Here is a 17,713-nt window from a genome sequence, read left to right as displayed (position 1 = left end):
ACTTGAACCATTAAACTGATTTTTTTATATGTATCATGATAATACAATCATTTTTTTATCTGGCGACTTGATGCTTTAGCATCAAAACCTCTACTTGTTAGTAAAAAGATTTAAGAAACCAACAGCTGCAATGTTTAATCTCTCTACCCATGCCGGCCTACAACTTTAATATAGCGGACATTATATACAATAATGATATTAGTTCTTCTTTTAAATGTTCATGTATATATATTTTTCCTATTTCTATTGTATTGCAAGTGTGTTATTGCTACTATTTAGCTGATTTATTTTCAGCTGAAATATGGCAATTTTATGACTCATGTTGGCAGTTTGCATAAAAAACGCGGCGGCCCAGTAAGTAAGACTTTCAACCCATACCGATCTTTGGATGAACTTGAACGACCCCTTAATTGAATCTTCGACCACCTTTACATTGTTTCCACCTCTAACTGATTGGAATTTTCGATCCCTATTTTAAATTAAATAAATGTATGTACTTTAAAAGAAACGAAATTACATCTTTAAAGGATTTGGTGAATAAATGAAAGCAAATCGTCAAAAATTCAATTATGTTCATTAAAAGAACCGAAATTATATAAATATAGAAAAAGTAAAGTCAATAACTTAAAGTTATTTTTAACTCGTTTAATGTTACATAACACGGGTAATCTATACAAATTTCCTAGACCATTGTGGTAACACAATCGAGTAGTCAATCGCACATATAAGGGTGTATGAAAATCTATTATATTAGCACTTAACTGCGAGAAAAAGAGTATAATTTTAGGAAATCTGACGCTTTTGACCTTCAAACATGGTAAATAGTTTGATAGAAATAGTTTCAGAAAAGTTATGAAGGTCAAAATGGTCGCAATGTTTAGTTATAGTATTTTGCACATATCGTGTGTTGTTTTTATGACGTTACCTTTGGAAATATTAGGCAAGGAAAGTACAGAAACGAAAGAATATTTTAAATACAAGTTTTCTGTGCAGAGGAACGAACTGGAAGAAAAAGAAACGGAACTGTGTGGGTACCAAAAATCACTTTCAAAAGTAAGCATTTATTTACATTATGATTCAATCAAAAGAACAAGTCAACGCAAAGATATATCGCAGAACATTGTCACTGGCTCGGCTTATTAAATTCTCAAAGAACTACAGAAACGGTGGTCACTGCCTAATAACGATCGTATCTTACTCGTAACTTTATTAATTTATTTATCAAGAAAGCTAATTATTTTTGTACGCTGTTGTCATCGTAAAGAGTATAGACGTAACGGCAAATTTTAAGTGGAAAAAAAAACACCACCACCACCAACAACAAAACAAAGAAAACATGAATCGCCGTTAAAATGTCATTCAAATATAATACATCTTATATTATCTTTATCTATTTTTAAGTATTAAATTTGATTAAAGTCTAAAGTGTACACTGCCTTAAATAATTTAAAAGTTATTAAACATTAGAAAAAAACAAAACATAACCAGATATCTCTATTGTAATCAAGACAATTAACTTTTTTCCTTCTTTTTATTTCAACATACCTAAACATGAGATATTTCAGGAAAATATCTTTAAAGTTGATCTGTATGGCTTTTAAACAAACACAATAGGTAAATTGATTTGATATAACAATAAGCTCCATTATTACGCGATCATTAGAAATACGCATTATGTTATTAGTTAGTAGAGGATAATTGTTTTTAACTTTTTTCCTCAACTTTAATTTTAACTGAAATTTTATCTCTCCCATCTCATCTAACAAAACACACACACATTCTATGCACATAAAAAAAACATGTTGATATAATAATAATCGCCAACTTAAGTCAGTGAAGATAAAAGAATTGGACATGATCTGTCAAAACAAAACAAAAAAAATAAATGAAATAGAAAAAAAATGAGAGAAGAAAAAAAAGAGAAAGAGCAGTCTCGTATATGGCTATGCATTGTTCTTATTGTATTTTTATCTATGTTTTTATCTTATAATTGTATATTGATTTCGACGAGGTTTATAAGCATCATATAACATTGATTATTCAAAACATTTAAAAGAAAATGGGAATTTTCAATCTTTACGTATTTGTACGTCACTCTGTGGCTCGGTGGAAAGGGCAAACATTTTGTCTACGAAGTTAAAAATGCTTATTCTTAATACAATCTACATATGCTATCTTAAAGTAATGTAAACATTGCCTCCCTAAGCGTCGTTCAATTTTGTACTTTTTAATTTGGACATATTCATTTTTAAGACATTCTATAACAAAGCAACAACGAAAGGTAGAGACCGGGCATAGGACACAGTACATGACTGCGTAAAAATGCAGTTTTGTCTGTCATTGTGATGGTAAAAATATAATATGTAAATAAGTCATTAGTAGCACCGCTTAAGATTTAAAGATATTAATTAAACCTGAGATTTTAAGTTAATTGATTAGACTGACAGGTAGGCAGATAATCATAAAAAATAAGCAAATATATACATTATATCATATTCTTATCATAAATTTTGATTGTCAAGATATCACAAAAATAACATCCACAGTGGATAATTTAGCTTGAGATACATTAGCTCTTTTATTTTCTTAATATTATTTTGTTTGAAATTCATAAATATCTTATTGTATTACTATATTTATATATCTCTTAAACAGAATGAAACAATCGTGGACAACTATCTGGAATATCTAAAATGGGAGGAGTTTCAAGCAACGAAAGATGCATTCCGCCCTGCACGTCCGGTCCAGGATTACCTTCAAGAAATAAAAGGGTCCAAGGTTTACGAAGTTTTAAAGAAATTTCCAAAGGGCGGTAATATGCATATACATCAAAGTACGTTAACAAAAAAATATTTGAGTAATGTTTTATAGAAAAAAAATTTCTGTTGTATTTTGGCATTTAATCAAGAAAACGTACACAAAAAACAATAAATAGCAGATATTGAATGAGTGTGAATAATACGATCCTCTGGCGAGCATAAAAGTCTTTTCCTCACAAACCGAAAAAGAACTGTTTAAATAATAACTTTACAAGTAACCTTTTTTCTCTGATGCACCTACGTATAACACAAATAACGTCACGTCAAAATATATGCACAACGTGCGAGACCACTGGAGTCGTAAAAGATGCTAGACAGGTTTGATTTTGGGAAAATGTTCATCCTAACGGCATTTTTTGTACAAGCAGGTAGTTGGGCTTGTTTGCCTATTTCGAGTACGCTGAATTCATATTTTTGCTCTTCCACGGCTTTATTTTTAGTCCTTGATCTTTTAAAAATCAATTCAAAATGGCCGCCATTGTTTTTATTTTTTACTTTAATGCTCCTATAAGCAAATAAAACACATCTTTTTGAAATTTAATTGAAAGTTTTACTTATTTTAGTCGGCTGAAGTGTGAACGAGATGAATAAATGAGGAAAAAAAAGATAAATGTAATGCGGCAGCCATCTTGGATTTAAAAATGGCTGACAATTTCCTTTGTTTAATATTTAACGTAAACACGCGAAATAAGGCTTTTTACTTAGCTTGTTTTCTTTTATAATAATAAATAAAAGATGACTTTTTCCGACAATGTCGGAAATTTTTTTGATTTAAATTTCTTTTATTATAAAAGATAAATGATGACTTTATCCGACAACAAAATACTTAACTTAATATCTAGGTCACGATAAAACAAATTATATCAAAGACACATTTTCTTATTATGACATGAACATTTGAAACAATATACCTTTAAATATTCGTAATGTTAATAACCTTAAATGTTTTAAAGAAAGATACAAAACATATCTTGATATTCATATGAATGAATGAATAAATGAATGAACGAATGAACGAACGAATGATGCAATATACGTATATGTTTAAACAAATTGTTGAGTGTCTGTCGAAAGTATATGAGTTGTCTTATTCTAAAAAATACATACTATACATTCATTTTTCTACCTATGCATGGTCTGTTGTGGTTGTTGTTTTCTATAAGTGCAGTGATACTTATTAAGACTTACCAGGGCAAACTTAGAGAAACCTCCATTAAAACTACAAACTTAATGGTCCAAAAAGGTTACAATTTATACCAAATTAAATGAGAATCATATTTGCGTTTGTCATTTTGGTGTTATTTTCATACTTTATGTATATTTGATGGTTTCCAAGTTGGCATTGAGATTAATTCCGTATACGCCCAACCTTAAAAAGGCATATATATATAGTTATAGGTAACGCAGGAATGTGCAAATAACGGAAAAGTCACGCCGAATATGTGCAATGCTATTGCCAAAACGAATAATACAGTAAGCAAACAAACCAAATATTTATTGATATTCTAAATCAAATTTAAAGAAATACATTAGCGCATACGGCTGCTACCACATTATACTTTAACCAGCATTACAATTTTTTCTGTAATATGTTTACTTCTTTAGATCATACGTGAGATATACAACCTGATTACCGTTTTGAAGGTGACTTGTGTTTCGTCAAATAAATATGTACATTTAACGCATTTAAAACATTGTGTTTGATTTCATATTCTGTATACCTAAGACATTTGACAAACTACAAGTGACCTACAACAATGGAAGGAAGCTGGTAAAATAAAATTTAGCTACTTTTAATGAAATAACCGCCGTTGTTTCAGTGCTTCATTCACTAATTCGACGTTACCTCGTAAAATGGTCTCAATAACGTTTTATCTGCTAAATTAAGTGTAATATGACACAAGTAGATTGGAAAACGTTTCAGGTACACCGAATACAAAAATTCATAAAGTAATATGTACGTTATTGTATTTAAATATATCAACGAAACTAAAGATCGCCATTAATACGCTAGTCAGGTCGTCATTTTCACGAATGATTTTGAAAAATAAATATTTTCATGGATATATTTTTGATGAGGTTTAAAGTATAATGTCTCAGCAACCGTATGCGCTAATTGATTTCTTCCAATTTGATGTACTCTAAAAAATATTGGTACGTTTACTTATCTCGTTTTAGCCACTATATTGCACAATTCTGCGTTACTTGTGCACAATTCCTGCGTTACTTGCACATTCCTGCGTTACTGGATATACACGGTGTTCCTGGAACGACAATAATTTTGTGATAATGTGTAATATGAAAAGGTAATGACATGAATACCCGCGGTAGACCTATAATATTTTACTCTGTATTTATCGTAAGACATTACAAGTCCGTAGGCTGTTTATGGTTCAACAATAAAAACCGCTGTTTATGAGTCATTTTTCCCAAAGTGAAACATAATAAAGCTTAAAATGACATTTTCATTTATTTAAGTTTACTAGTATGATTTTAAACCATGCAGGTGCATAAATCTAGGCTTGTTTAGAGTTATTCACTGAAATAAATACGACATTTTATAAACAAAAATAATACATATAAAAGGTAACAAAAAACCGAAATTATGTTTTACTGTTGGCTCAGGTTGACAGAAAGTATGTGTAAACACATTTGCGGATGGTTTTAAATTCCAAATTTCATAATTTCCATGTTTAAATGTTGGAATCTTTTTACGCCTGAGCTATGAACCTGCAACATTTTCAATTTTGCCGTTTTGGGCATTCTGTTTTTTTTCTATTTGAACCGTGTTGTTCAGTGTTGTTGCAATGGCATGCGGACACAGACATAGTCTCTGGCCCGTGAAGATGAAAGGCAATTACAACAAATGCATTCTGAACTTGACTTTTGACATTAAAATTATAAAATGATTAAGTGTCCATAAATGTTTACACACATGCTATTCTATCAACATCAAAGACTAAAACATCTAATGGTTAATTAGATTGTTCAGATTTTGTTAGGCATTTGGCATCTCAGATACCTGACATTGATTAATTGCCCATAAAGAATGACCTGAAATAGTTTGAGGGCATGATGAAATACAGTATATCTACACAATATGTACAATTCTACATGACATAATGCTTATATCATCATTATCATTTTTTTGATAAAGAACCTTTTGTTTAAAGATCCTGTAACACAAATTCTTATAGTTTTATATCATAAATATGATGCTCAAATTAAGATTTATCAATATTGTAAGTTCCAAAAAGCATTATTTATAAAAATATTACCGAATTTAACATTTCATGTTAATAAATGGAGGTAATTAGAAATTTATTTTCTATAAAGTCTAAGTCAAACTTTTCAATAAGAAATAAATGCATATATTTTAATGATTACATATAATGTGCACAAATATTGCATATTTTATATTTTACATATAATTCGATGTTTGAAAATTGTTTTATAAGCATAATTATATACATATATAAAATTTCACTTTTTTAAGTGCTCGCCCATATGGTCTCTTTCCGGTGGCGAGGGTAAACAAACGCAAACACACACAAGTGTGGTAACAACCCGCATAGCTCAATCGGTTACAGCGCGAGACTTGTAATTTCGACATTGTGGTTCGATTCCCGGGCTGGCCAACTAAAATTACTAATCAGTCTTTCGGATGAGACTTTAAAGTGACATTTTGCTCATATTTTCATAGTCAAGAAGAGCTGAATTGCTTTTATATTTCAAAAGATTGGCTGTCAAAATGGTGTTTAACCAACAGTTTATATTGGAAAATGTTCAGGATAAAATTATAAATCTCCCTAAAATATAAAAAGACTGCCCCACTCTTTTTATAAACTAAGCGTTATATGTAAATTCTAATGCATATTTACTGAAATTTCATTTGGTAATGTGAGTTATTTATTGTTTATGGTGAACTTAATTATAAAATAAAAGGGAATAATGACAAAATGAAAACTTATTTTGATCTTCACCCGTTCACTCACTATATATCCTTGGATGGGCATAATGTCACTTTAAATCGAGGTCCCGTGTATGAGTGCATTAACACTTGACACGTTAAAGAACGTAGAAGCTTCTGGAAATGGGGCATCTTTCTGTATTTGTATCTTGCACTATCCTCCAAATATCTAAAATGACTTATACTCTTCTGGAGGACTCGCACATATGGGCAACCGGTGGCGAGTATAAATAAACACAAATACACACAAATGTTAACAACCTCAATTACAAAATACAGGATCTTTAAAAGAACTTCACTTATATTTGTTTAGAAAAGGGTATCCATGTTGAAATCAAAGATGGCAAATATTGTAGTCAATAAGTAAATCATGTTTAATTATCAGCCAATCATTCATAGAAGACTCTGAAACTTTATTGCGTGTGGTTTAACGGAAATGCATTTCGCTAAGAACCAGAAAAAGAAACTATGCAGTAATTAGTAAAGCTCAATGGCGGCCATTTTTATTTGACCTTTAGAAGGTCAAGGACTTCGAGAACAGACGTGGTAGAGTAAAAAAATGGATTCAGTGTACCTGAATTATGTAAAAAGAGTTTACTACCTGCTTGTACTAAAAAATGCTGTTAGACTCTTTTCTGAAAATCAAACCCGTCTATGCATTGTTATGTAATAATAATTTCTATTGTTCTTCAGTTGAATGTAACTGAAATAACTGAAGTATTTATTAATTATAGCAAGCGTACATGTAGTACCATTCTCTAGTGTTCCTTTATTTTGTCTTTAATTAACAATAATTACAAACGTAAATGTTCCCCATTGTAGAACATTTTATGATTATGCTCGCCTAGAAAAATATCATTGTGCACACTGTCTAAAAACATTTTTTCTCCGATATTCATTTCAGATCACGTGATTTCTAAAAAGAAAATGCTGGACCTTATTTTCAACTCACCTTTAATTCACACACTTTGCGTTAATGTTGAAGATTCCTACAAGAAATGGAGACTTGGCTTTTATAATACTGCTCCGGCTGGTTGGGTAAAGGTAACAAGTAATCTGGCGCTTTATTCAAAAGAAAACCTTCTTAAACACATCACAATGATCAACACATTGAGCCCTGAATCTATAGCAAACCCGACCGACAGTGGTTTACGATGGAAAGACCTTGGTCCAATGTTTGGAATGGCAGGAACGAACCTTGTCTTATATCAGAACTACACTCGCATGCATCTTCAAGCCATGTTCGAATCAGCTCTTGAAGAGAACGTGCAATATTTGGAAGCTAGAGTTAGCGGTCTTGGAATGTATGTATTAAATGATTCCGCTAAAGATGGTCATCAGATGGTTGATAATGAAGATGGGGATATTTGGTTTCGAACAGCAACAGAAGAAGTGAATAAATTCCAAAGCAAAAATCCAGCGTTTATTGGTTATAAAGAAATAATTAGCGGATGGAGAAAGTCAAATCCAGATGCAATGGACAAAAACTTGAAAAGGGCTTTTCGACTGAGAAAGAAATTTCCCAACATGGTTAAGGGAATAGACTTAATTGCAGAGGAGGACGCGGGCTATTCACTTTTGTTTTTTATAGACGAATTTGCAGATATGTATGCTAGAAAGGAATTGGTCCCACTTTACCTTCATAATGCTGAAACCAATTGGCCAAAGGACTTGATGACGTCACTGCATCCTCTTGATCCAGTAAGTACCCTTGACAATGTATATGAAGCAATCATTCTTGGGGCCAAACGTGTAGGACATGGTCTTGGGTTTATAAAGCATCCTTACCTTATGCAGCTTCTTAAAGACAGAAAAATTGCTGTAGAGGTAAATCCCGTGAGCAATATGCTACTCGGTTACGTCACTGACCAACGTCAACACCCAGCTGTGACGTATATACGGTATGGAATTCCAGTTGTTCTCGGAGCTGATGATCCAGGTACGATGGGTTATGATGAATTTACTGTTGACTGGTATGAGGCATTCATGGCATGGGGCTTACGACTGTCAGATCTTCGCACGCTTGCTTTGAATTCTTTACGTTATAGCACAATGACATCAGACGAGAAAAGTTCTGCAGAAGTTAAATATAATCAAACATGGAATACGTTTATAACAGAGATGAGAACAGAGGCATGCAGCAGAGATTTTACTTCAACAACGGAGCCCGCCATCCATAGCATTTTCCCTAACGAAGGAGCAACAACTGGGTTTACTGCAGTTCGAGTTTTTGGCAGGAATTTCCAAAGATCCATTTGCCAGCGAATTATCTGTCGATTCGGAGATCGTGAAAGCAATGGTCAATATATCTACAATTCATTGATTAAGTGTAACGCAAAAGGTGATGGTACAATGGCGACAGAAAAGTTCAGCATCTCATTAAACTCCGGAATGAACTTTATAACAACTAATTTGACCTTCGCCTTTATGCATCAGCAGGAGAAGAAGGCTGAGGGGAAGACGTCAGGATGTCAACATGAATCTCCTCTCTCTATGACTTCCTACATTTTGCTAGCTTGCTACTTATTTCTTTTCATTTAAAGACGTGTATACATACCAGTTTGGTAAATTACGTATCACTTATTTAATCGACTATTTTTTTTAAATATACTTTCATTGACATTATCTTGTATTCTTTTCAGCATTGCATTAACATAATTTTTTTCTAACATGAATGTGTCATTTTGTGTTATGGAGAGTATAAACTACTACTATAACTACCACTACTACTACTACTTCTACTACCACTACCACTATTACTGCAACTACCATTACAACCACTATTACTACCACTACCACTACCACCACTACAATTACTACCACTACTACCACTACCACTAATACCACCACAACTACTACCACTACTACTGCCACTACTACCACTACTACTATTACTACTTCTACGACCACTACCACCACTACCCCTACTACTACTACCACTACCAGTACCACCACTGCTACTACTACCATTACTACCACTACGACCACCACTACTACTACTACCACTACCACTATTACTACTACTACTACCACTACCACTACTAATACTACGACCACTACTACTACTACTACTACCACCACTACTACTACTACGACCACTATTACTACTACCACTACCACTACTACTACAACCACTACTACTACTACTACTACTACTACTACTACCACTACTACTACTACCACTACCACTACTACTACTACTACCACTACCACTACTACTACTACGACCACTACTACTACTACAACTACAACTACTACTACTACTACTACTACTACTACTGGTACTGCTAATACTAATAAAATATGTTTCAGCAAGAATTTTGGTTTGCTTATATACTCAAGATTAAATGGAAAACATATTAGCATTCTTTAGAATATATATATATATATATATATATATATATATATATATAATATATATATATATATATATATATATATATATATATATATATATATATATATATATATATATATATATATATATATATATATATATATATATATATATATATCAAAGCTCTTTATATTTTTCTTTGTTTTTATATTGTCCATATAAATGACCAAATTTAGAGCAACTTCACTTATTTTCAGAATTATAGCATATTATAGAAGTTGTAGAGCTTCCACGTGGTTCTATAGCCGCACTAGGTTATGAGTTTATCTATATATACCAGCCCGAAGGTATTAAACTTTCTTTCTGAGATATGTCCCACAGACGCTTGGGGGTCAGATCCTGCCCCCAACGTGATACGCCCCTGTTAACACTCTACCAAAACTATTTTAATATTTAAACACGAACAACATCTATTACAACGATAAAAATGGTTTTCAAACATTTTTTACATATATGAAAAAAATACCGTATACCATCAAGTCTCAATAAAGTGACTTGATGATATACGGTATTTTTTTCATATATGTAAAAAATGTTTGAAAACCATTTTTATCGTTGTAATAGATGTCCATTCGTGTTTAAATATTAAAATAGTTTTGGTAGAGTGTTAACAGGGGCGTATCACGTTGGGGGGGGGGGGGGGGGGGCAGGATCTGACCCCCAAGCGTCTGAGATATGTCCCGGATTTCGAGTTCTTCATTGGTCAGTGCATATTATGTGCCGGTTTTTCACCTATCAAATACCTGAAATCTGAGGTTCCTTTTAACATTGGATCCAGCTGATGTCCTAATTTACGGCCAGTGATGTTGTTTTGTGTACACCGGTCTTACTGTCGCTATTTGAGAGACAGGTGTGGATACAATGTCATGTGTGTTGTTGTTGTTGTTTTTCTCATGAGTTATTTTTAAAATATTCCACGTGAAAGCCAACGTGATACACTGAAAACAAGTTCAAAGTCATAAAAAAAACTCATGTTTTTTTAGGACAAACATTCTAGATACATTTGAAATGATGCAAATTAGAAAAGGAAAAAAAATAAGATTCAGTATTGCATTTAATTTTCCGCTACTTCTTTCAACGTTTGAATAAGTGACATATCATTAAATGATGATGAACTACTATTAAAATAATTAAAGCGTGAAAGAGAGCAATAATTAAAATGTTTTCTCATTTGAAAGTTATTTTTCTAACATAAATATCAAACAGAAATGGAAATTATTTTGTTAATTATCTTGTTAAAATCCAGTTTTGCAAAGTAAACACATTTTTCCCACTTATTTCATTTCGTATTTTGAAGTTAGGTCACATAAATGATGAATCAACTGTTACAACTTATCAATTAAATCAAGAGGGCCATGATGGCCCTGGGGTCGCTCACCTGTACATAGGCCCCCAGGGCGGGGCTAGTTTAAACCAAAGGGCTTTTATTTGAACAAACTTGGAAGACACCCATTAGACGATGTTTCATGATGTTAAGTTTTTACTATACACAAATAATGAAAAACAATGACTTTTGCCCCCCCCCCCTCCCCCCTCCCCCTGGCAGGGCCAATTTTAACCCAAAGGCTTTTATTTGAACAAACTTTGTAGACACCCATTAGAACATGTTTCATGCTAAATATCTTAGCTCTAGCTCTTTGGGTTCTTTAAAAGAAGATTTTAAGTTTTTAATTACTATATGCGATATAGGGAAAATCAATGACCCCCTAGGGCGGGGCCAATTTTGACCCAAGGGCTTTTATTTCAACAAACTTGGTAAACATCCATTAGAACATGTTTCATGCTAAATATCTTAGCTCTAGCTCTTTGGGTTCTTTAATAGAAGATTATTAAGTTTTTACTCTATGTATATATATAGGGAAAATCAATGACCCCTGGGGCGGGGCCAATTTTGACCCAAGGGCTTTTATTTGAACAAATTTGGTAGACACCCATTAGAAGATGTGTCATGCTAAATATTTTAGCTCTAGCTCTTTGGGTTCTTTAAAAGAAGATTTTTAAGTTTTTACTATATGTATATAGGAAAAATCAATGACCCCTGGGGCTGGGCCAATTTTGACCCCAGGGCTTTTATTTGAACAATCTTTGTAGACACTCATTAGAAGATGTTTCATGCTAAATATCTTAGCTCTAGCTCTTTGGGTTCTTTAACAGATTTTTTTTTAAGTTTTTACTATATGCATATAGGGAAAATCAATGAACCCCCTGGGGCGGGGCCAATTTTGACCCCAGGGCTTTGATTTGAACAAACTTGGTAGACACTGATTAGAAGATGTTTCATGCTTAATATCTTAGCTCTAGCTCTTTGGGTTCTTTAACAGAATTTTTTTAAGTTTTTACTATATGCATATCGGGAAAATCAATGACCCCCTGGGGCTGGGCCAATTTTGACTCCAGGGCTTTTATTTGAACAAACTTGGTAGACATCCATTAGAACATCTTTCATGCCAAATATCTAAGCTCTAGCTCTTTCGGTTTTTTAGAAAAAGATTTTTTAAAGTTTTTACTATATGCATATAGGGATATTCAATGACCCCCTGGGACGGGGCCAATTTTGACCCCAGGGCTTTTATTTGAACAATCTTGGTAGACACTCATTAGAAGATGTTTCATGCTTAATATCTTAGGTCTAGCTCTTTGGGTTCTTTAAAAGAAGATTTTTTAAAGTGTTTACTATATGCATATAGGGAAAATCAATGACCCCCTGGGGTGGGGCCAATTTTGACCCCAGGGCTTTTATTTGAACAAACTGGTAGACATCCATTAGAACATGTTTCATGCCAAATATCTAAGCTCCAGCTCTTTAGGTTTTTTAGAAGAAGATTTTTTTAAGTTTTTACTATATACTAAATCAATGACCCCCTGGGGCGGGGCCAATTTTGACCCCTGGGCTTTTATTTGAACAATCTTGGTAGACACTCATAAGAAGATGTTTCATGCTTAATATCTTAGGTCTAGCTCTTTGGGTTCTTTAAAAGAAGATTTTTTTACGTTTTTACTATATGCATATCGGGAAAATCAGTGACCCCCTGGGGCGGGGCCAATTTTGACCCAAGGGCTTTTATTTGAACAAACTTGGTAGATATCCATTAGAACATGTCTCATGCCAAATATCTTAGCTCTAGCTCTTTAGGTTTTTTAGAAGAAGATTTTTTTACGTTTTTACTATATGCATATAGGGAAAATCAATGACCCCCTGGGGCGGGGCCAATTTTGACCCCAGGGCTTTTATTTAAACAATCTTGGTAGACACTCATTAGAAGATGTTTCATGCTTAATATCTTAGGTCTAGCTCTTTGGGTTCTTTAAAAGAAGATTTTTTAAAGTGTTTACTATATGCATATCGGGAAAATCAATGACCCCCTGGGGTGGGGCCAATTTTGACCCCAGGGCTTTTATTTGAACAATCTTGGTAGACATCCATTAGAACATGTTTCATGCCAAATATCTAAGCTCTAGCTCTTTAGGTTTTTTAGAAGAAGATATTTTTAAGTTTTTACTATATGCATATAGGGAAAATCAATGACCCCCTGGGGCGGGGCCAATTTTGACCCCAGGGCTTTGATTTGAACAATCTTGGTAGACACTCATTAGAAGATGTTTCATGCTTAATATCTTAGGTCTAGCTCTTTGGGTTCTTTAAAAGACGATTTTTTTAAGTTTTTACTATATGCATATAGGGAATATCAATGACCCCCTGGGGCGGGGCCAATTTTGACCCCAGGGCTTTTATTTGAAGAATCTTGGTAGACACTCACTAGAAGATGTTTCATGCCAAATATCTAAGCTCTAGCTCTTTGGGTTTTCTAGAAGAAGATTTTTTAAAGTTTTTTCTTTTGGTTGCCATGGCAACCAGAGTTCTGCATGGAATGGAATTCTTTGAACAACTTTGTTAAGGCTTCACACAAGGAACATCCCTGTGAAGTTTCATTATGATCTGCCTTATGGTTTCAGAGGAGATGTCGTTTGAAAAGTGTGAACGGACAACGGACGACGTACGACGGACAACGGACGACAGACGACGGACGAAGAGTGATCCTAATAGCTCACCCTGAGCATATGCTCAGGTGAGCTAAAAATGATATGTGTTTCAATGCGTGCAGAAAACACTTATAAAACAAAGTGATGTTCTTTTGATGCTATATAGAGGCAATTTATCAACACAGGAAATTTCATTGTCCTAAGAATAGGTCGTATAACAGAAATGATTGTCCTCAAGACCGAAGGTGGTGAGTTGATTCGATCAACAAAAAAGCACACTCATTCAATGTTCCTTTGATAATGATAGAAGAAAAAAAGAAGAAATTAAATTCTATGGAGAATAGGCCTATGAATATATAACCTGCGATTTGGATGTATATTTTTCTTCTTCGGAAAACGTATAAATGTGAATTTGTCCGAAATAAGATTGTTTAATTTCACAATATATGCGAAAATAAAAAAAAGTCTTTTACCCGATGTTTAATTTTTTAAACGCACGTTTACCTTAATGAAGTTTCTGTTTTGGATCTTAAAGTAACTGGTCTGGAAATAACAAAAGCATTCATAGATAACTAACCCCGGCACTTTTCTAATTTTATTGTTTTAATTTTAAATATCTGGAAAAAAGTGATAACTCGGAAGCATTAAAAACTGCAAAATTACAACTCGGTTTGATTGAGTCTGTACATGAGGGATAATGAAAAAGTGCAACATCCCTCACACCCCTTAACATTCTATTCCAGCAAACATGTACATGGGCACCTAGTAATATAAGAGCAGGACAGACTGTGATGATCTTTTATAATTTGGAAAACTTTTTAATTTGTTTATGTTGATCACAACTTTTTTGTTTACAAAAAACTGCACCAAAACGTTAATTTTTTGAAAGGTTGAATTGTCTTGAACACACAACTCTAACTTTTAATAGTTATAAATATAAAAAATAGATTAAAATTTACAATGTAGAAATAAGTTGTTGATGCTGAAGCGTTGACTTTATATCTACTATTGTTGGCGAAAAAGACCATGTTTTGGACGACTCGTTCAGGACCTTATGAAGTACCAGTTTTCATTTCAATAAATGATTTTATAGTGTATCTTAAAAAATTGGAATCGTTGTTAAGGTGGGTCGGAATTTTAATTTGAAAACAAAAAATCATTGACATGCATTATCCATGATCCATCGATTTATAAACAATAATTATCAGACTCGTCTAATTGCGACTTTATGATCGATTTAATGATTGTTTTTATTTTATTTTTTAATTGGTACATGAATTTTGTAAACGAATATTTAATCTAAAATCTGGACGCTATGTCGATTCCTCATTTATGCGTGATTGTTGATGCATTCAAATGAGATTTCCCCCCTTACATAGCCGATCTATCAAAAACACACAGCTTCTTTAAGAAAATTATGGCCGCCAGGCAATTTATGTCGAATTCACAATTTAATTACTTTTTAATATTTGTTTTTTTCGTTCACTGTTATTCTCGTATTTGTTCTCATGGTAAGGGTTACTGTATACACAAATGAAAATTGCTTTTTAAGTAACCCTAATGTGGTACAATATACATGTATTTATATAGAAACATATTACATATTGTTATATCTACTAGTAGTAAATTACGGTGGCATAAAGGTGACATGTGTGTGTTTTTATTTATCTCGTGGCCATAAGTTACTAGGTAATATGATCCAAAAGACAATTTCAAAGTGAATATCTTCAGTATTTTCAAAGCTTAATGTTGCATGTAAAAGTAAGTTGTTAAGTTTAAAAAAATCATAAAATATATAGTGTATTCTGATTGGTTAATTATTTCGTGGCCACGACATAGCTATCTCGTGGCCACGACTAAGTAATTCGTGGCCACGACATAGTATCTCGTGGCCACGACATAACTATCTCGTGGCCACGACTTGGTAACTCGTGGCCACGACTTAGTAACTCGTGGCCACGACATAGTATCTCGTGGCCACGAGTTAGCTATCTCGTGGCCACGACTTAGTAACTCGTGGCCACGACATAGTATCTCGTGGCCACGAGTTAGCTATCTCGTGGCCACGACTTAGTAACTCGTGGCCACGACATAGTATCTCGTGGCAACGAGATAAATAAAAACACACACATGTCACCTTTGTGCTACGGTAGTAAATACTATGATAATGTAAGTTCAATTGTTCCATGCAGGATATTAGACCTTGTACACAGTTTAATGGCATAAAGGACTCATTATGCCTCAAAAATGCTTTGATTTTATTTCTTAAAAACTTTTGTTGTTTATTGTTGTTGTTTGTTTTTTTTTGTTGTTGTTGTTGTAATTTCTTACTGGGATGTATTTTTCAGTTTCAAAACTACTCATTTGCCACATAGATGAACTAACTTTTAATTATTTTACTCTGTTTACAATTTGTATAACTATAATAGTGAATAAGCTAGCATTTTGTATGGAAGTCAAGATACTACTTTGTTACTGCACGTTCAGTCTACCTTTGTTGTTGTTGTTAAACTTATATGCTCTAAATCCAATATTATTAAAACATTATCATAAATATGTTTGAGATTTCTAAAGAATCTAAAAAAATGGATTTCTGAGGCATATTGTGCCTTTAAACAAGAAATAAGATTCTGTGAATGCCCCCTTGAACAATTTAATGCTGTATTAACTAATCACCTACGTCATCAGCCAGCAAAAGAACCAGACGGGGCGTCCTAACTGAGCATTCTTAACCGACTTATTTCAGTCGCTAAGCCAACTTAAAATGCCAAATATCATTTTGTATCCTCAAATCACATAGGTCAGACTCGCGGCAAGGTAATTATATTTTGCTGTTAAGTTTTCAGAGACGCATTTGTTTAACGTAAATAACTTGTCTTTTATAACAAAAAGGAGAAATTTAAAAACAAAATTAACAAACAAAAAAAAAAAAAAACTCTCTCCTTCTTGGGCAAAGGGTATAATAAATAAGTTGCTTTAACATTTGAATTGCAAATTTATCTTTTTAGATAAATAGAGGATATTTGTTTAGTTCAGTGTAAGATCGGAATATATTTCACCGAGTGAGCACCAAAAGGTATATTTCACGAGTGGCGCAGCCACGAGTGAAATATGAACTTTTAGTTTTCACAAGGTGAAATATATTTCAATCTTACACTAAACTAAACAAATTTTCTTTTTATTACATGCAAAGAAACGTTTTAAAAAGACAATAAATCTAATAAATAATGAAAAGCGCGCAAAATAATAATGCAACGTGACGTCATTTACGACGTCACGTCATTAAGTTGGTACCCAGTACTGTGCACGCTGCTATTTCACTGAAACAACGTAAGGGGCTTAAATTCAAAACAGTGAAATTATCAAAGTGGTAATTTCACTGTTTCAAACAGTGAAATTACCAGTTTTATATCACTGATATATTTCTATAAACCACCGAAAAGCATGTAATAAATTGTGATAAATTCCTGTACGATTTTCTTTTTCAAATTGTACAAAAACGGTAAAAAGTCACAATTAATTAAACAGTCATTTAATTAGAATAAT

General features: G+C 33.1%; 1 protein-coding gene across 1 annotated transcript; it reads left to right on the top strand.

Moving 5' to 3' along the window:
• The first annotated feature begins 733 nt into the window (after positions 1-733).
• LOC132745976 (adenosine deaminase 2-like) lies at positions 734-9,387 on the top strand. The gene is made up of 3 exons (XM_060735008.1): positions 734-1,053; positions 2,656-2,833; positions 7,694-9,387. Exons 1-3 carry the CDS (start codon positions 853-855, stop codon positions 9,328-9,330), a joined length of 2,016 nt encoding a protein of 671 aa, XP_060590991.1. The 5' UTR covers positions 734-852; the 3' UTR covers positions 9,331-9,387.
• The last annotated feature ends 8,326 nt before the right edge of the window (positions 9,388-17,713 follow it).

Source organism: Ruditapes philippinarum, unplaced genomic scaffold (genome assembly GCF_026571515.1).
Source record: "Ruditapes philippinarum isolate M1 unplaced genomic scaffold, ASM2657151v2 ctg14906_1_1_1_1, whole genome shotgun sequence".
Taxonomy (NCBI): Eukaryota; Metazoa; Mollusca; class Bivalvia; order Venerida; family Veneridae; genus Ruditapes; species Ruditapes philippinarum.
Note: the sequence above shows the minus strand (reverse complement) of the source record. Positions and strands in the feature narration are given on the sequence as shown.